The sequence below is a fragment of the Artemia sp. Qi Xiang Cuo genome, chromosome 18, assembly GCF_049724085.1.
Source record: "Artemia sp. Qi Xiang Cuo chromosome 18, ASM4972408v1, whole genome shotgun sequence".
Taxonomy (NCBI): Eukaryota; Metazoa; Arthropoda; class Branchiopoda; order Anostraca; family Artemiidae; genus Artemia; species Artemia sp. Qi Xiang Cuo.
The window spans coordinates 42,881,343-42,901,757 of NC_142811.1; the positions used below are offsets into that span (position 1 = coordinate 42,881,343).

The 20,415-nt window shown below is 35.3% G+C and overlaps 2 protein-coding genes across 5 annotated transcripts in view; both read right to left on the reverse strand.

Annotated features, from left to right (window-relative positions):
* Positions 1–3,321, reverse strand: part of Lrch (Leucine-rich-repeats and calponin homology domain protein) — a 144,991-nt gene extending 141,670 nt beyond the window's left edge. For all 3 annotated transcript variants that reach the window (XM_089103910.1, XM_089103909.1, XM_089103912.1), the window contains exon 1: positions 3,083–3,321. The gene's annotated coding sequence lies outside the window, so the exon portion shown is untranslated. The remainder of the gene's footprint in view (positions 1–3,082) is intronic.
* An 8,523-nt stretch (positions 3,322–11,844) lies between these two features.
* Coq4 (Coenzyme Q4) overlaps positions 11,845–20,415 on the reverse strand; it is a 65,572-nt gene continuing 57,001 nt past the window's right edge. For both annotated transcript variants that reach the window (XM_089104010.1, XM_089104009.1), the window contains exons 6-7: positions 13,223–13,316; positions 11,845–12,093 (exon numbers count right to left, since the gene is read on the reverse strand). In XM_089104010.1, the coding sequence (XP_088960136.1) occupies positions 11,937–12,093; positions 13,223–13,316 (251 nt within the window). In that variant the 3' untranslated portion in view covers positions 11,845–11,936. The remainder of the gene's footprint in view (positions 12,094–13,222; positions 13,317–20,415) is intronic.

Here is a 20,415-nt window from a genome sequence, read left to right on the forward strand (position 1 = left end):
AGCATCCATCCCGTCTCTGTAAGCTTAGAATACCATCTCTAACATATTGTCGCAAACGAGGCGATGTGATAACAGCATACAAGCTCCTAAATGCTGAGGATACCATTCCTGGCCTTTTCCAACCGGACAATTCAAACAGAACTCGTGGTCATTCTCAAAAGCAATTCGAAAACGAGCCAACACCAGACTAAGGAACAAGTTCTTCTCAAATAGAGTTGTCAGCTTGTGGAACTCCCTTAGTGAAAAAACAGTAACCTCTACCAGCGTGGATGCGTTCAAGTCATCAGTGGATAGAGAGTGGCTCAACAAACCATGGTGCACCATTTGGGACGCCACAAATGATGATTAACTATCATCACTGAAGCTGGCGGACACAGGATTCGTCCTATCGCTAGCAAGTGAGATTTAAGGTAATTTAAGGTAAAGCATGGGATGTGTGTAGTATTCACACCCTGTAAGGGAACTTGCACAGAAGCTCCAACTACCACAAATGATGTTGCTAAGGTAGTTTCATATTCTCACACATAACTTACCCAAGATTTGGAAAGTTCTGTCAATAATTTTAACCATTGAAAGACACAACAGAAAAAGTAATGTAACATCACAACATATAACTTTTATCAAATGTTCCACTGGAACTGTTGAAAACAAGATTTATGACTTGTTACTGCATGAAGTGGTATAAGTTTGAAGAAAAAGACCAGAAAATACAGTTAAGCATGTATGCCTGGAGTCAAAAGACTGAGTAGGAAGTATTTGAATATGTACACTCTCTCTTTAAAATGCCAAAAATTAGCATTAATAAAGAAATCACAAAGATTTCATCTGAGCAAAAGAGACCTAGGCTATTCAGTTCTGCAACAAGCTGTGGCTAGAAGCCAGAGAAGTAAAAACAGAAGTAGGTTAGAGATAGGACAGAGAAATATAGTTGCAAGAATGACTTTGTCATATGCCATAGAAAAAGAGTGAACTAACTGATGAAGCTAAGGAGCAAAAAAAAAACAGAGGGGGAGGGGAGTCATTTATGTTGGCTGTTATAACTAAAAGCTAGCTAACTCTTGTAAATAATGCATTTTACACATTTTGATCTGATGATGATTTACTCCATAGTAATTCATAAGGCAATGACAGTGGATTTGTAATATTTAGGTCAGTGCCCTATTACTTTAGTGACAAAAAAGGCAAGGCATATATGCATCTTCTAAGCCCTTGAAATAAGAAAAGGGTAGACACAGTAGTTTGGCAATACCTTTCTGGTATGTATAGGCCCTGGATCACATTCCTGAAAGTTTCATTCATGTAACTCAACTAGACCTACTTTCCAAGATGAAAAGAACCAACCCCCTAAACTAATATTTTATCATTTCTTTCCAGAAAGTGAGCAATAAATAAGTACAGTCTTTATATAGCCCTAATAATAGCCAATAAATTTCCATTAATTAGGCTATATCTAGTGGTTCACAACAGATTTTTGCATAAATGGGTTTTCTGTAGTCTTAACTCAACTTTAGTCATAGATTGATTGTAATATTTACCAAAATATTGTTTGAAATTATTTCAAAAAGTGGATAACAATGGAAAGAAACATAATAATCTGACTTATAGATACATCATGGATATTTTAAAGTAAGACTAAGTGTTTTAGACATTTTGATTAGTTTTCTATATGCTTTTAGGCTGTATCTGGGATCATTGGGGAGAGGGCAGTATTTATCATTGGAAAAGTGACTGTGCTATTTGAAAATAGCAGAAAATAAGGAATGTATTTGAAGGTCTAGATTAGAGGCTATTGAGAATGTAACATGTTAAGAAAACAATTCTCACTTTGTAACATGCAGGATGATCACAGCTAGCACATCTAGACTGCAGCTCTGCAATGCTTTACCCTCTAATCCCCTCTCCCCCTAATGTACAAATATAAACTATAGGCTCTATAGCCCAATACATTTTGCCAATGTAGCCTATCTCTCTGGTTTTAACCAGAGTACCCATAAATTGAATAGACTGTGAAAAAACAAAAACTGGAAAAAAAAAGAATAATAGGTTGTGGAATGTAGGCTACTTGAAATATATAATTTGGGCTATATGTTTGCACATTAGGGGAGGAGAGATTAAAGTAAAGGGGAGGAGGTATAGTGAAAATATGTTAGCCTAGCTACAATTATTCTATATATTACCACCTAACAGAAGGTTTAAAATCCTCTGGACCTGTAGTGCTCTTGAGTTGATGACTCCCAGTTAAGCCAGTAAATTTTTACCAAATCATATTATTGAGTTGCAAATAAAGTGAATATACCACTTGATGCCTTTTTTAATGCTCTTTACAAATATAACAATCATTTTTGTCGGAAATGAATTTTAGCCCCATCCCTATTTATACAATGCAGGGTATAGGCTATATTTGCACATTAGGGGGTGGGGGTAAATTTTATTTCTGATGTAAATGAGAGGTAAGTTTAAACTTTCCCCCTACCCCCCTAATGTGCAAATAGCCTAGGCTATATAGCCTACCCTGAATTGTATAAATAGCCTAGGGGTAGGGGCTAAAATTCATTTCCAACAAAAATGATTATTATATTTGTAAAGGGCATAAAAAAGGCATCGAGTGGTATATTCACTTTATTTGTGACTCAATAATATGATTTGGTAAAAATTTACTGTTAAGCATTAGGCTAAGCCTCCACTGCCTCCTCTCTCACTCCTTGTAAAGAATTAGGCTATTTTCTTATCATGTTTCCTTCTCAACAGCCCCTAATCTAACCTTTACCACCTAAACTAGTTTGGTAAATTCTTTGCAGTTCATAGGCTATTAGGCCTATTGACTTACAAATAAAGAAAACATGCCACTTGATGCCTTTTTTATGCTCTTTCCAAATATAATAAACATTTTTGCCGCAAATGAATGTTACCCCCCGCCCCTATATTTACCAATTCAGGGAATATATTTGCACATTAGTCCTAAAATTTATCCCTAATTTGGCCCCTATTAGACTAGCCTAATGTAGAATATAAAAAAAAAAGACTGTGTTATTCACTAGATTCAACTTATAGTAGACCTAATAAAGAAACAAAGATCATTTACCTCCAGAGACGATAAGGCTGTGAGTGTCTCAGCATATCCAAAAACTATCACATTTCACACCCATAGTAAATAGTAAGCTAATTTTAAAAATCCGACATATTGCTGCTGAATAGTAAAATTTATTGCCATCTATTAAAAAAAAAACACTTAAAAAAGTGCGTATTTATTTCATGATTTTGGGTTTTCCAAACAAAGTTTGAAATAAAAAAGAAAACACAATTAACTGAGTAAAGCCTACACCTTGAAGTACTCTATGATTATGTACTTTATAACTATGCAGGTATGTACTCAAGTACGCTACGATTTATCATCATAGGCAGCGCAATAGCGCTTTTGCCGAATTTTCTGCAGAAATCAAGAATTTTGCTAAATTTCGGCCGATTTTGCAAATTTTACCGAATCGCTACCTGATTTATGCCAAATTTTCTGCAGAAATCAACAATTTTGCTAAATTTCGGCCGATTTTGCAAAATTTCTGCCAAAATTTTCACCTTGGGCGAAAATTTTACCGAATTCCAAAAAAGTTGGGGGGCAGCGCACCCCTCCTCGCGACGCCCCTGCCCCCCCACAGCTCTCAGCGCAAGGGTTGTAAGTTATGCCCTGGGGGCAAATAAGGTTCTTATAAAAAGTGTTGTCGTAGAAACTTCAAAAAAGGGCTCATTTGATTGGAAATTGAAATGACTAGTGCCCTTTTTAACAGTCGAAAGTGATTGGAGGACAACTAACACCCCTTCCACGCCCACCATTTCCTCAAACACATCCAGTCAAAATTTTGATATAGCCACTATGTTCAACGCAGTTAAAAGGTCCAGAAATTATATCTTTGAGCAGGACACCCCCCCCCCCACAGTCTTCAGGGGAAGAGTTGTAAAAACTTGAAAAAGGGCTCATTCGATTGGCAAGTCAAAGGGCTAGTCCCCTTTTTAATAGTTAAAAGTAATTTGAAGGCAACTACCCCCCCCCCCTCTCATGCCCACCATTGCCCCAAACACATGCAATCAAAATTTTGAAATATCCATTTGTTAAACGTAGTTGAAAGTTTTGGAAATTAGGTCTTTGAGGATGATAACTCCCCCTAGAGCCCTCAGGGCAAGGGTTGTAAGTTATGCCCTGGGGGCATATAAGGTTTTATAGAAAGTGTTGTCGTAAAATCTTCAACAAAAGCTCATTTGATCGGAGATTGAAAGGGCTAGTGCCCTTTTTAATAGTCGAAAGTGATCGGAGAGCAACTAACCCCCCTTTCACGCCTACCATTTCCCCAATCACATCCAATCAAAATTTTGAGATAGGTATTTTGCTCAACGTATTAGAAAATTATGGAAATTATGTTTTCGAGGACGACAAACCACCCAAACCCCTCAGGACAGGGGTTGTAAGCTATGCCCTGGGGGCATATAAGGTTTTTATGGAAATTGTTTTCGTAGAAACTTCAAAAAGTTATCATTCGATTTGAAATTTAAAGGGCTAGTGGCCTTTTTAATAGTTGAAATTTATTGGAGACTGGAGAGGGGCAACTAACGCCCCTCTCACGCCCACCATTTCTCCAAACATATCCAATCAAAATTTTGAGACTGCCATTTTGTTCAACGTAGTTAAAAGTTCTGGAAATTAGGTCTTTGAGGATGACAACCCCCTCAGAGCCTTCAGGGCAGGGGTTGTAATTTATGCCCTGGGGGCATATAAGGTGTTTATAGAAAACGTTGACGTAGAAACTCAAAAAGGGCTCATTCGATTGGAAATTGAAAGGGTTAGTGCCCTTTTTAATAGTCGAAAGTGATTGGAAGGCTTATAGTGATTGGATTGGATTTATAGTTAAGAGCGATGTGGGTACAACGTATTTTTTATTTTGTTTAGAAAAGGGCACTTCGTATCGAACGAGTGTTCGTAGAAAGTTCGAAAAGGGCTCATTCGATTGAAAATAGAAAGGGCTAGTGCCCTTATTTGGAAGTGATCAAAGGGCAACTAAAACCCCTCCCACGCCCACCCTCCCATTTGCCCATTATGTTTAAACACTAAATATTGCTTTAAGATTAAATCAAAATGCACTGTGTTAATGCTAATTCCCAAATACCGACGAAGACCACACTGCCTTTCCATCATAAACAAATAAGTAGAACAACAGGTAATTTTTTTTTTTTTTTTTTTTTTTTTTTTTACAAGACAGTTTTCGACCCTATATCCAAGGGCCGTCCTCAGCAAAATATACGAAGAAAAAAAAAACACTATAAAAAAAAGTTACATTAAAATTCAATCATTAAAATTGTTTAAAAAAAATTTTTGAAACAGCCCTAATATCATTACTTCAAGGAAGTTCAACCAGGACTGGTACTCCAAACGAAATGGACAGAGAACAATTCATTCAGATGGAATTAGAATATTTACAGACAAGCTTTTAAAGCTAGTCTCGCCTTCTTGGCAGCCAGCCGAGAAGGTCTATTCGTAATAGGTTGAGTGGAGTTATTTACTGGTTTTTTAATATAATTAGTCAAATCATTTTTAATTAAATTTGTGTATAGGGCATTAAGCGAATATTCCCCCAAATCTCTATTTAAAGAAATATTACGATTTATTTTGATTTCAATTTCAATTGCCTCTCGAACAACCTGTTTTATGCCTAAATCATTGCTAATAAGGCAAGTTTCTTCGAAAAGCATTTTATGACTAGGGTTATCATATATGTGACTGCTTAAAGCAGAATCAAAGGAAATATTTGTATTATTAGAATTTAAAGCTTTAGTTTTGTCATATTTGTGTTGTTACAGGCGTTTTTCAAAATTTTTATGGGCCCTACCAATATAAAAATGGCCACAGTTACATGGTATTTGATAAACCCCACTCTGGCGAGTAACTGGGGTTGTATCTTTACCAGAATTTAAGAAATTCATGATTTTAAAATTATTTGTAAATACGACATAAAAATCATTTTGTGTGCAAACTCTTTTAAACTTGTAGTGACTTTTGGAATATATCGAAGGTAAATTATATTTGAGGGCTTGACGGGAACTTTACATTGCAAAAGACCCTTAATTTTACGGGAGTGTCTTGCCAATATTCGGCTAATTGTATTGTTAATAAAGACAATAGGATAACCGTTTCCAAAAAGTATGTCTCTAATAAAATTTAGTTCATCTGTTATGTAAGATTCAGAGCAAATGTTTAGGGCACGGTCAACAAGAGATGTAACAACACCTCTTTTAACTTGTGGGGGGTGATTGGATTTAAAATTTAGATGTATGTTATTTTGTGTGGGTTTTCTGTAAATTGTAAAATTCAGTTTATCAATGTCACGAATAATTAATATTTCTTCGAACTGAATCATATTTGCATTTTTAATTTATAAGTTGAATTGTAAATTTTTATCACGTGACTTGATTTGGTATATGAAGCACAAAAGTCCATTGTTCCAATACCTTAAATACAAAATTGCATAATTAATATACTGCCCCAAATATACATGTTTTGAAAAGTATGAACTTAAGGCTCAATTTTCGAGGTGTTCTACATAAATGTTTGCTAATAACCCGGATAGCGGCGCACCCATAGGAAGATCATTTTTTTGTAGATAAAAAGAATTACGGAACTGAAAATATATTGAATACTTATTACAAATTTTAACTAGGGACATTAAAACCTCACAATCTATTCCTGTTGTTGAATCTTCAATTAAATGATAGTTTTCTTCTATTTTATTTTGTAGTAACTGCTCAGATATTGCTACATCAATATTTGTGTACATAGAAACTCTGTAGAAACTACTTACTATTGTATTTTCTGAAATGCAGGCGTTTTTAAGTTTTTCTACTAAATCTACTGAATTACATGTATACGATTTCTGCGAATGAAGTAAAGGTTCGACGGCTATACATAACCCCCTTCCCATATTGGAAGCAAGTGCTTTCGTATAAGCTACAATTGGCCTTAAGGGACTATCTTGCTTGTACAATTTCGGTAAACCGTAAAACTTTGGGCAAAAGCTACCTCGGGGAGAAATTTATTATACAATTATGAGGTGATTTTGCCATTTTGTTTTATATTCTTTGATTCGGCTATATTTTTATTCGTAAGCTTATCAGTATGGTTTTGATCCATTTGAGTATATGTATGTGTGTCATTTACGCGTAAATAAATTTTATTGTTGTAGTTTAAGGTATCCATGAGTTAAAGTGAATTTCACTTATCTGCTTTAGTTATCATAATTGAAGGGTTTTTGCAAAGATTAGACAAGATTTTCATGTCGTGCGAAATTTCTGGTGTCTAAGTAGTATGAGATGTAACTTTTTTCTGGCTTCCGTAAAATGTATTAAAAAAACAAGACTTCACTTTATCTGGGTTAGAAATGAATGTGTAACGTTTGTGCAAAGAAGATTCTAAGGAGGAAACTATATCTGCCAAAGGAACTTGTTTTGGTGGAAACGAAAATTTTGTACATTCTTCAAGAGTTTGGATTTCCTCAGGCTCAAGAGTTCTAGAGGAGAGATTAACAATAGCGGGTCCTGGAGTAAACATTGAGGTATAAACACGATGATTCATCAAAGATTCGTACCTCGGACATTCCAATTTCTTATAAGACGTTCTCTAGACAAACGAAAATCGTGACTAAATAAATTCCTCTTCAATTATACAACCTAAGAATAATCAACCGTGGACAGATTTTCGCACAAAAATTTTTCAAGAGATTTTCTTTCTGAGGAAATAATATGTCGTTTTTGTTTTTTGTCCTTAGTAATGTGGACTAGAGTTTTCAAATGTAATGTGTGCACGAATTGCACTTCTTTCCGGTATTTAAATGCAATTTATATCTTAAAGACTTAGGAATAAGGTTTTCATTTCTACAAGATTCTAAAAACTTTTGTTGATTGATAATATTAGCATGTTTTTTGCCTAAACTAATAAAATAAAATATATCATAGTCAACTGCTCCCCGTAAGCTAGACGCAAATAGCGACGAAGACCACACTGCCTTTCCATCATAAACAAATAAGTAGAACAACAGGGAAATTTTTATACAAGACAGTGGAAAGCAACTTTAAATGAATATTTCGACCCTATATGCAAGGGCCGTCCTCAGCAAAACAGACGAAGAGAATAAAAACACTATAAAAGAAACTTACATTAAAATTCAATCATTAAAATTGTTTAAAAAAATTTTTTAAAACAGCCCTAATATCATTACTTCAAGGAAGTTCAACCAGGACTGGTACTCCAAACGAAATGGACAGAGAACAATTCATTCAGATGGAAATAAAATATTTACAGACAAGCAACTAAAGCTAGTCTCGCATTCTTGGCAGCCAACCGATAAAGTCTATTCGTAATTGGTTTAGTGGGGTTATTTACTGGTTTTTTAATATAATTAGTCAAATTATTTTTTATTAAATTCGTGTATAGGGCATTAAGCGAATATTCCCCCAAATCTCTATTTAAAGAAATATTACGATTTATTTTGATTTCAATTTCAATTGCCTCTCGAACAACCTGTTTTATGCCTAAATCATTGCTAATAAGGCGTTTCTTCGAAAAGCATTTTATTACTAGGGTTATCATATATGTGATGCTTAAAGCAGAATCAAAGGAAATATTTGTATTATTAGAATTTAAAGCTTTAGTTATGTCATCTTTGTGTTGTTGCAGGCGTTTTTCTAAATTTTGATGGGTTCTACCCAAAAAAAAATGGCCACAGTCACATGGTATTTGATAAACCCCTCTCTGGCGAGTAACTGGGGCTATATCTTTGACAGAATTTAACAAATTCATGATTTTAAAATTAATTGTAAATGCGACATAAAAATTATTTCGTATGCAAACTTTTTTTAAACTTGTGGTGACTTTTGGACTATATGGAAGGTAAATTATATTTGAGGGCTTGACGGGAACTTCACATTGCAAAAGACCCTTAATTTTACGGGAGCGCCTTGCCAATCTTCGGCTAATTGTATTGTTAATAAAGACAATAGGATAACCGTTTCCAAAAAGTATGTCTCTAATAAAATTTAGTTCATCTGTGATGTAAGATTCAGAGCAAATGTTTAGGGCACGGTCAACAGGAGATGTAACAACACCTCTTTTAACTTGTGGGGGGTGATTGGATTTAAAATGTAGATATCTGTTATTTTGTGTGGGTTTTCTGTAAATTGTAAAATCCAGTTTATCAATGTCACGAATAATTAAAATATCCAGAAACTGAAATTTATTTGAATTTTCAATTTCTAAGGTAAATTGTAAATTTCGGTCATATGTATTAAGGTGATCTAGAAAGCCCCTAAGTTCATTTTCCCCATAATTCCAGAGCGATATTACATCATCCATATACGCCACAAATATAAATGTTTTAAAAAAATATGAATTTAAGGCCCAATATTAAAGGTGTTCTACATAAATGTTCGCTAATAACCCGGATAGTGGTACTCTCATAGGGAGACCATTTTTTGTTGATAAAAAGAATTACGGAACTGAAAAAACATTTAATGCCTATTACGAGTTTTAACTAGGGACATTAAAACCTCACAATCTATTCCTGTTGTTGAATCTTCAAATAAATTATATTTTTCTTATGTTTTATTTTTTAATAGCTGCTCAGATATTGCTACATCAATCTTTGTGCTCATTAGAATTCTGGAGAAACATCTCATTATTATATTTTCTGAATTGCTGCCGCTTTTTGCTTTTTCTACTAAATCAACTAAATTACATGTGTACAATTTTTGCGAATAAAGTAGAGGTTCAAATGTTGTACATAACCCCTTTCCCATATTGGCAGCAGGGGCTTTCGTACAAGCTATGATTTGCCTTGAAGAGATAGCTTGTTTATGTAGATTTAGTAAACCATAAAATATTGGGCAAAAGCTACCACAAGGGAAAAAATTATTATACAGTTTTGGGGTAATTATGCTATTTTGTTTTAGATTCTCTAATTTGGCTATAGTTTTATTCGAAATGCCCAATACACAAATTTAATTAAAAATGATTTGACTAATTATATTAAAAAACCAGTAAATAACTCCACTCAACCTATTACGAATAGACCTTCTAGGCTGGCTGCCAAGAAGGCGAGACTAGCTTTAAAAGCTTGTCTGTAACTATTTTATTTTCATCTGAATGAATTGTTCTCTGTCCATTTCGTTTGGAGTACCAGTCCTGGTTGAACTTCCTTGAAGTAATGATATTAGGGCTGTTTAAAATTTTTTTTTTAAACAATTTTAATGATTGAATTTTAATGTAAGTTTCTTTTATAGTGTTTTTATTCTCTTCGTCTATTTTGCTGAGGACGGCCCTTGGATATAGGGTCGAAATATTCATTTAAAGTTGCGTTCCACTGTCTTGTATAAAAATTTCCCTGTTGTTCTACTTATTTGTTTATGCTAATTCCCAATAAGGCATCTCAGCAGTATCCCAAGAACGACTTATGGTATTATGTTCAAACTTTCGGGGCTACTTCTGCTCTTAAAATTTAACCAAATCAAAATAGCGTAAGTGTATCCAAGCTATCAAAGAAAGTAAACAGTTTTTTGATAAGTTTTTCAAAGAAAAGTAAAGAACTGTATTAAACCAAAAATGAGCAAAAATAAAATCAAATAATCTACCAAGCGTGAAACTACCACAAATCACTATCGATAAATAAATGAAACCCAAAACGAACAGAAATTACAATAGATAAACGAGTTAAGCCTGAACTCTGTTATTTATTTTAATTTTCGTTCGTTTTGGGTTTTGTTTAATTGTTGATATTGATTTATGGTAGTTGTATGCTTGGTAGATTGTTTGATTCTATTTTTGGCTTAATGGAATTCGTTACTTTTTTTGAAAAACTTATTTTGTAAAAAAAAATTTTTAATCAAAAAAAAAAAAAGAGCTGTCCCTCTAAAAAGATACAGAAGATTATTTTCACCCTCTTGTAAAGATGCAAAAACCTATGCTTGAAAACTCTTCGTTTACTTGTCTATTTACATTCCTAAATGACATATTTAGGAATATGTCATTCCTAAATGGCATATTTATTGACATATAGGAATTACATTCCTAAATGACATATTTATTCTATATATTCCTAAATGAGCAAACCAATTCGGATGCAGTTGGTATGTGTCACCTTTTATAGTAAAAGAACATATAAGGGAGAGGTTGATGTGGAGGGTATCAATATATCATGATTTGTTTAAAGCGATTATTGCACCTCTGTCAAGACATCATCTCTGTCTATCTGAAGATAAGGTTTGAATAAATTTTATAGATTTATTTATATTATTTTCAATACGTACGATTCGGACGAGATAATATTATCCACAGCCATCAAATTTCCTGTACATACAAGAGAAGGTTACGAGGGGCGGGGCTCCGTCGGAGAGGAGGGCTAGACACTTTTAGACACTTTTTATATGAATATTCACATATATTGTTCTTGAATTATCTATTTAGATGGTTCCATAGCGTGAAGAATATCAAGTCAACTTTCCACGCCATATAAATGTCGGTTGGATAGATTCTTTGATATTGTTAAATTTTACTGTTAAGGCAGGAAATGGTAGGAAGTGACAAGGGAAGAACAAGAGGAGTTTGCTGGCGGCAGAGTGATATCACCAAGAGAAAATTAGAGACGTGATACCAAAAGCATAAATAACCCTTATAAAGATTCCCGAAGAACGCCAGGCAGTTTCAGCTTGTGTGAAATACACTTTTTGGTTTAGGACTAAGTTAGTCTTACGAAAAAAAACTCTATGCTAAGATAACTATGACTAAGTGCTAATAGCAACTCAAACGCAGAGTTCTGAATAACATTACTCAAGGCAATAGACAAAAGACTAGAAAAATGTTATGGAACAATGATACAATACGGAAACAGAGTAAAAAAACAAATCATCTAAGATGCAGGTGGGGGCTCGATGTTTAACTCGCGACGAAGCTCTTCTAAGTTTTGCAGCCATCTTTTCTCATAGTAGATGTTCATTAAAAATTTGGAGTTCTGACCAACTCGTATAGCCCATGGTAAGTATGTTGAAAGATACCTTTTTCTCTGCCTAAAATAATTAAATAGAAAATAACGAAATAATGAAGATAACGAAATGAAATAGATATGAATCTATAACACACATAGATTGGAATTCAAGCCACTGCAAACTAAAATCTATTGGCTACAAAAATAAGTTAAGTTTTCGAATGGTTGGTCTCCTGAAATTGTGGTACCACTCAACCGATAAGGCCATTCAGGGAAAAAACAACAATAAAAACAAACAAATTAATAAACACGAATCCGTGATGATCTTACTCGAAAAAATTAAAAAGTCCGCTGTTTTATTCAGATTTTTTATTTTTTTTTGGGAGTGCCCCCCCCCAAATTTCTCAGATTTTTAAGTTTTGATAGATAATTTTAACGTTAGTGGATTTTAAATATTTTGAATCGCCATAAAAAGCTGACTCTACTGATGTATATATGGTATCGAAATTCTACTTTTTTTTTGTGTTTTGTTAACTATTACTGCGAGTCGCTCTTTCCTTAAAAATATTTATCATGAACTGTTTGATACTAATAATTTTTCTGAAGAAATGGTTCAAAAGAAAAATTTACGTACGGTGTTTCTCATACTCGGTAATAAGGGGAAGCGGCTATTTTTCCTACAGTGAATTGTCCGAAGAACTAACTCCCCCCCTAGAAAATCAAAATAATGATACGAAAATAAACACAAATGAGAAATAAAACAACAATAAACGCTAACAATAAAAAAATAAATTAACAAGGAAAGGAATTCAAAAAGACGATGCATTGCGGTTTTGATTGTAATATTTATGCAATCTCGAGGAAAATGCCTTTTTTTGTATGCATGCGGTTGAATATAAACGGCGTTTTTAAGTATATGTTGATATGGGCTTGATTTAACTGAAATCGAAAATATTCCGTGCGCTTTTCGTCAAATATTCTGATGATAGTCAAAACGCGTTTCGTCAGTGTTGGGCATTAATCTTAAATTTTGGGGTATCATGAATGTGCAAATATAATCGTCAATAAACGCTCTGAGACTAAAATCTCCAAATACAAATGGCGGACATAATCAATTTTTACAGCCGTGGGGTTCAGATAAGAGCAGGGGTTGGAAAAAAAAGATCCATCAAAAGTAAAAGCAGCTAATTTATTAATAAACTTAAACTTACTTGGGCCGTAAGCGAACAGCGCCAAAAATTCCTCCACCAACACACATTGGCAGACCCGTTTGAATTCCTTCGACCCACTTTACTGCTACTTCACCTGTAATGACGTAGTCATTATTATTCATTTAATACTATAATAAGCATTTATTTAAAAATATAAAAATGTCTCTAAAAAAATGTACATAGCGATCCTTATGATTTGGTTCATTACTGCGTTATCAAGGAACAGTGTTGCGAAGCTACGGATAAAAAATATACCATAATGTCAGAGACAGTTAATTCATAACATTGAACTTATAATTGTGATAGCCGGGTGATTCATATGGAAAATAGTAAAAAATAACATAAATCTGGGGTAATTAAACTTAATGAATTGACTGATTGATGTATGATAATTGTGGCAGGAACAGCAATGACGATTGTTAACTATGTGTGGGAATATGTACTCAACGTTTTTTTTTTTGTTTTAGACTTCTATACTGCAATAGCTTTATCTTCTGAAAACATTGTTTAAAATAAAGATCAATTTATTCATTGTTAGTTTTCAATTTTAATCTGGCGTTGGCTTAATTTAAAATACCTTTGATTTTTTTTTCTCACAGACTAATTTGTCAATCCTTTGGCAAAATAGGGGAGGATAAGAAAATATACAAACTAGATATATAATAGCTAGGATGCCTGGCTGATTCCCCCCCGTGAAGTTCCCGCAGCGGACAGTTACCCCTAGGAAAACTCCCCCGCGGACAATTCCCACTTAAATTCCCCAAGGAAAATACCCCCAATTCCCCACCACAAATAATCTCCCCGGGAAATACCCCCTATGTTAAATCGACCAGCCAAAGCGAAAGTAGGAAAAATAAAAATAATGAAGAAAAAATTGGATTGTGGAGTATTTTACCTATATTCCGAAATACAGGTAGAATATAGCCTACGATGTAAAATATCCTATAGTATTCGTTTTCATATTTGTATTTATTTTTATTCTTTTTTTCATGTTTGGATTCACCGTGTTTGAAATATCACAGCAGAGTAAGATAAAGGTGAAATAAAAATAATTTACTTGCTTATTCTAAATAAGAAGTTCTGTCCATCTTAATTTTTTTTTAATTTTGACTTGGAGCTTGACTCCATTTTATTTATATTAAATTAAAAGAAAAAAAACACCCCCTAAAGGTACTTCACGCGAAAAACCCTCCTCATGAGCGCCAAGGTCAAGTGGGCGCGTTCTGGATTGCGAAGGGGAACAGACATAGCGTATTATAGGCATCGGTATCAAACCGATGTACAAGGATGTAGTCAGGAATACGGGCTATATAATATTTTTTTCTCCAAATTATTGGGCGGGGGGGGGGGCAAGTGCCTCCTCCAAATGACGCCCCTGTCTCTGTGCGCTTCCATCACAGATGATTTCTTCTACAGTTGCCATTAATTTCGCTAGTTCCAGATTATCATTTTTTAACTTTTATCTTACCCTGCTATAACTCAACCCTCAAAAACCCTTAAAAAAGAAATAAAAATATATACAATATTCTACACCATTACTTCTGCACAGATTTATGGATATAGGTAGAATATTGCACAAACAAGTTTTTAATTTAATTCTTTTTATTTATCATACTTTCCCTTTGGCTGCTCAACTTTACATGTGTGTGAGGTGGAGGTGATTTTTCAAGGGGTAATTGTCTGTCTTTTTTTCGGGTGATCAGTCTAGAACCAATAGCAGGGATTCTGAAATGTAATTAAAATCTCCCCAGCACAAACATTGGTAGACTCATTGTAGTTCGCTTGACCTTATCACTACTTCACTTGCAACGAAGCGATTACTATTATTCCTTTGGTGCTTTTATAAACTGAAAAATTCAAATTAAATTTAATAAGAGTTATCTAAAATTGTTTTATAATTAAAAAAACTGTCATCATGTAACGACTGCAAACAATTCTGAGCAAAAACACCCCTTTTATTCACTAATTTAAAAAAGAAAGTTTTACAAAGAATAGAAAAGAGCCATATCAGAACCTGAAAAAAAACAGAAATAAAGTCATATAATAATCCAATATTAAAACGACCTAAAAAAAAAAAATCCCAGATGAAACTGAAATGAAAGCCAAAGCGAACAGAAATTATAATAAATAATCAAACAGAAATAACAGAAACTGTTATAGATAAATGAAATGTGAACAACATTTTGAGACAAAAATTTTCTTCGAATAGTCAAAAGGTCAGATTATTTTACCTGCGAAGACGACAAGATTCTCAGAGCCCACGGAGAAGCAATGCTGCATCTGGATAATTTTTACCTCCCTTTTTACGAGATTAACATCCATAAAAATAGTAATTAATTAAATGACAAAGCTGGCAACATCACAGAGGTCCTGGTAACCAACTGCGAATAACAAGCAACCTCTGCAAATAACTAAATCCCTAAAAAAGAAAGTTTGGAAACAAAGAGATGTACAGATGTATACATCAAAGGGATGTTCATTTTATGCTGATTTCAATAATTAAAACTTCTCAAGTTTAAATGTACACATCAAAAGTTATTTTCATAAGCAGATATCCATTATTAGAAAAAGGGCCCTACCCCTCCATAGGTGATCCGATCTTGGTGAAAATTGCATCACAGGGCTCGGAATGATTCCTGCTAATTATAAAAGGGACTTGACAACCTGTCAAGGGACTTTTAGGGTTGAAAAAGGGACCAAAGTGGGAAGGTATTTTGATTGCCATTTATGGTGAAAATATTCCTTTTTTCAGGAATGAGAAACGGTGGCCAAGTCACGCTGAAAACTGTCATGTTCATGAGCCTCGGAAGGAACTCATTTTCCCTGGAGACGCGTCATTTGTCTTTGTTTTTCCATTTTCTTTTTGTTCAAACTTTCAGTTATCTTTATATAAAACAAAAAAGGAAAAGCAACATCAAGACTAGAAACAAGTAACAACAATCCATAAGACATCAGCTTGCAAGCTATTTCATTCACTTCTTCGATTTCTTTGAGATATTGGTGAACTTGCTTATCAAGTCTGTCTTCCTCTTTAGTATGTCTTTTCAGCCCGCTCTTTTTTATCTGTTTCGTTTTTTCCATCTTCTGGCGTTTTTATTCCAATCTCTAGTAGGGAATTGGCCAAGGGGATGTCCACGCAATCTTTTGAAGCCATGGCTCTCTGTAAGCGATCGGTCGCCTCTTTCAAGAGGGCTTCAAAAATTGCTCGTTTCTGTTTTTCAGAGGCCCCCTTTTATTGCAATGATTCCTCAAGTCAATCTAGCTCGTTTTTTTCTAGAGATTAATCAAAAAAACTTTTTGCACAAAACAAGTTTTTCTAAAAAAAAAGTAAAGAACGTCATTAAATCAAAAATTAATAAAAATAGAATAAAATAATCTACCAAGCATGCAACTACAACAAATCAGTATCAATAAATAAATGAAGCCCAAAACAAACAGAAATAAAATAAGTCAAACTCAAAACGAATAGAGAGTAATAACAGTAGGTTCTAGACCCCTATGCTTTTTAAAAGCCAGAATATAATTTGTACTTTACTGAAAAAAATTCAAATGAATTTACTGAAAAAATATGCAACTTCAGTTTAATATACATATGCTGTTATTCCTTAAATCTTAATTAATTTTTGTTCTCAAGCAAACTGGTAGAATTTTCATCAGCCGACATGAGAATGTCGGGTTTCAGAATTCTTGCCCAAAGCAGTGAGAAGTTCTCAAGCAAACTGGTAGAATTTTCATTAGCAGACATGAGAATGTCGGGTTTCAGAGTTCTTGCCCATAGCAGTGAGAAGTAAGTTTTTCAGCTCGTAATTAAGAGCGTGCACAAGGGGTTCGTTCTTCTGAAATGCTGCTGTGAATTTCGTAAAAGCCCAGACAATGAATACATGAATTCGAATTCTGCAAGAATGTGTTTCCTTTTAGGTAGCTTACAACCTTGAGGTACTTTGCTGACGACAAAAAATTCTTCAAATGTTTCTCCAATGGCGCAAAAGGTAAAAAATACTCCTGGAGTCCCGGCAACTAATCAATAGCTCGGCGAACAGCAGGACCAGACGTCAGCCGCTTTGTTGAGACTTGCTAAATGAAACTATTGTATGGGACGCCTTTCTTTATCTGGCATTCTCGAAAATCCTCACATCGTACAGGTCAACTAGGGAAAAAATGCCTCAAGATGATAAAAAAAAGTCGGTTGACTCCTCGCCAAATTCCTGAGGCCCTTTCATGAATGTTTTGTGCTCAACATAGATGTTACATATTCCAATGTTCACAAGCTCTTTCAATTTCTTCTTCAATGCATTCATTTGCGACAATACCCTTTTATTGACATTACGCCCATTGCCACCATTCATTATTAGTCTTTCAAGAGGTAAATTCTTGCTCCCAATGACTTGCATTAGCTTTTTTATAATATCCCCACAAGTTGCATGTCCCATGAAATACGTAACCAGATGGCGGCTCACGGTTTGATTTCTTAAACAGGACCAAATGTACACTCTAATCTATAGCTCTTTTTTCCTTTAGTGTTTGTAGTTTCGTCGTGTTCATGAACAAAGTAAGCTTCACATTTGTCCTTCATAAGAATCTGCTTACAGTGTGGGTGAAGAAGATCATTTATCAAGTACACAGCTTTATTCGCACTCATCGACATCTCGGGGATTGCTTACCAAGGAACATGGCTTCAAAGACGTCAATGATTCTGTCATACGAAGCTGTAGATATAGAAGCTTCCAAAGAAAAGGAATACCCATATGATTTCTGCTTTGGACGCAGCATCTTTGTCACAATATATCTCAAGAGTTTTACTTCCATTACCAGAGGATGGCTCTTCTGATTGGGACTGTTGCCTATCATATCCCCACAACCGTAACGGTTACGGATTGAGATGGATCACAACCTGTTTTTTGTGCTCGTCCGACGAAGCATGCTGATTTAAGATGTAAAAGACTTAGTGACAGCTAAGGTTTTTCTTGCATATTTTGCAGTAAAAAGAAAACTCATCATCACCAATCCTACACCACTCGTTTATCTTTCTGCCACTCGTGTCTTCTTTAGTTAACCAGGAGCGACAAAATTTGCAATCTTTCCTAAAAACACTTGGGAGACCTGAGTAGAGGAGGGGGTACCAGTCGTGACGGGACTCCTTATATGGGCATAGAATACGGACGGGACTCCATATATTGGCATAGAGTCATTAGGGAGAACACGTGTTTAATGGGGTCAATGACCTCTTTTTTCAAGGTCGATTTATTTGATGTTTCTATGTGTAATAGCTCCGGGACGAAGGTTGCACATGCGCATTGAATTCTAACGGGAACAATGTTATTGATCTAGGACTCTAGGGGGAAGTGAATTTCCGAGAACTTGATTGCCTAATCAAAGTGTGTCAACAACAACAACAACGACCTTGACATTCGCTGCGAGCGTGCACTTACAACAACATCGACCTTGGAACACCTGTGCTGTCGACCTCAATTCACCTATCGTGAATCAATAATTCCCCTTAGAAACAACAAATTAATTTCCCTTTCTTGACAGATCAATCAATCAATGACATCATCTATCAGACTTTAAAAATTTTCGTCTAGAAACGATTCTCCAGGAATAGATCCAAGTCATTAATGTCTTTGCCTCGGAAACAACTCTTTTGGTCGAACTCCAAAGGTTATTAATAACCAAAGGCCATGGAAACAATTAGGCAAGAAGCATCTTAGCGATGAATTGTTTTAGCGCGCGAAAAGGTTTCATATTAATTTGAAATGCGTTAGCGCAGAGATGCCAATAACAAAGGAACACGCTGAATTTACGTTTAGGGATTATTTGGGCGAAACCGTTTTAGACAGGTTATGGAACTATTTCGGCGTAACGGTTAGAGACATTTTAAAAGATGATTTTAGGAAAGATTTTAGAAGAGAATTTAATGGTGAAACTCTGTGGTCGTTATAATACACAAGTTTCATTTGAACAGTGTTGTGAGGTCCTCTAACCCAACCCCAAAGGGTTCCAATCCTCCTACCCCCACCCCGAAGGAAGCCCCCGGTCCTCAAAGCCCCCCAAGCTCCCAAAGGGCCACCGGCGCCCCCAAATGCCCCCCAGGCCCCAACTGTCCCCCCGGACCCTCAAAGGCCCCCCCCAAGCACCCAAAGGGCCACCGGCCCCCCCAAACGCCCACCCAGACCCCCAAAGGCCATCCCCCGGCCCCCCAAAGGCCCATCGAGCTCCCAAAGGACCAACGGGGTCCCAAAGGCCCTCCACCGGCCCCCAACTGCCCCAAATGCCCTCCCATGGTCCTCAAAGGTCCCCCGGGCTCCCAAAGGGCCACCGGTGCCCCAAAGGCCATCCACCGGTCCCCCGGCGCCCCAAAGGCCCACCCAGACCCCCCAATGCCAACTCCGGACCCCAAACCCCATCCCAGTAGTGTTTGGGTGTGGTTTACCATGTCACAGGTACATTTTCTTTATTTTTCAAAGTTCATTATGAATTTCTTTCGTTGAAATGCAAGAGTTGGAATATTTCAGTAGCGTTCGGTTGTGGTTTACCTTGTCACAGTTACATTTTCTTGATTTTTCAAAGTTCATTTTGAATTTATATAATTGAAATGCAAGAGGTGGAATATTTAAGTAGTGTTTGGTTGTGGTTTACCTTGTCACAGTTACTTTTTCTTGATTTTTCATAGTTCATTTTGAATTTCTTTCGTTGAAATGCCAGAGTTGGTCTCTTTCAGTAGTGTTTGGTCGTGGTTTACCTTGTCACAGTTACATTTTCTTGATTTTTCAAAGTTCATTTTGAATTTCTTTTGTTGAAATGCAAGAGTTGGACTATTTCAGTAGTGTTGGGTTGTGGTTTACCATGTCAAAATTACATTTTCTTGATTTTTCAAAGCTAATTTTGAATTTCCTTTGTTGAAATGCAAGAGTTGGAATATTTCAGTAGTGTTTGGTTGTGGTTTACCTTGTCACAGTTACATTTTCTTGATTTTCCAAAGCTTATTTTGAATTTCTTTTGTTGAAATGCAAGAGTTGGAATATTTCAGTAGTGTTTGGTTGTGGTTTACCTTGTCACAGTTACATTTTCTTGATTTTTCAAAGTTAATTTTGAATTTCTTTCTTTGAAATGAAATAGTTGGAATATTTAAGAAGTGTTTTGTTGTGGTTTACATTTTAAAAGTTACATTTTCTTGATTTTCCAAAGTTCATTTG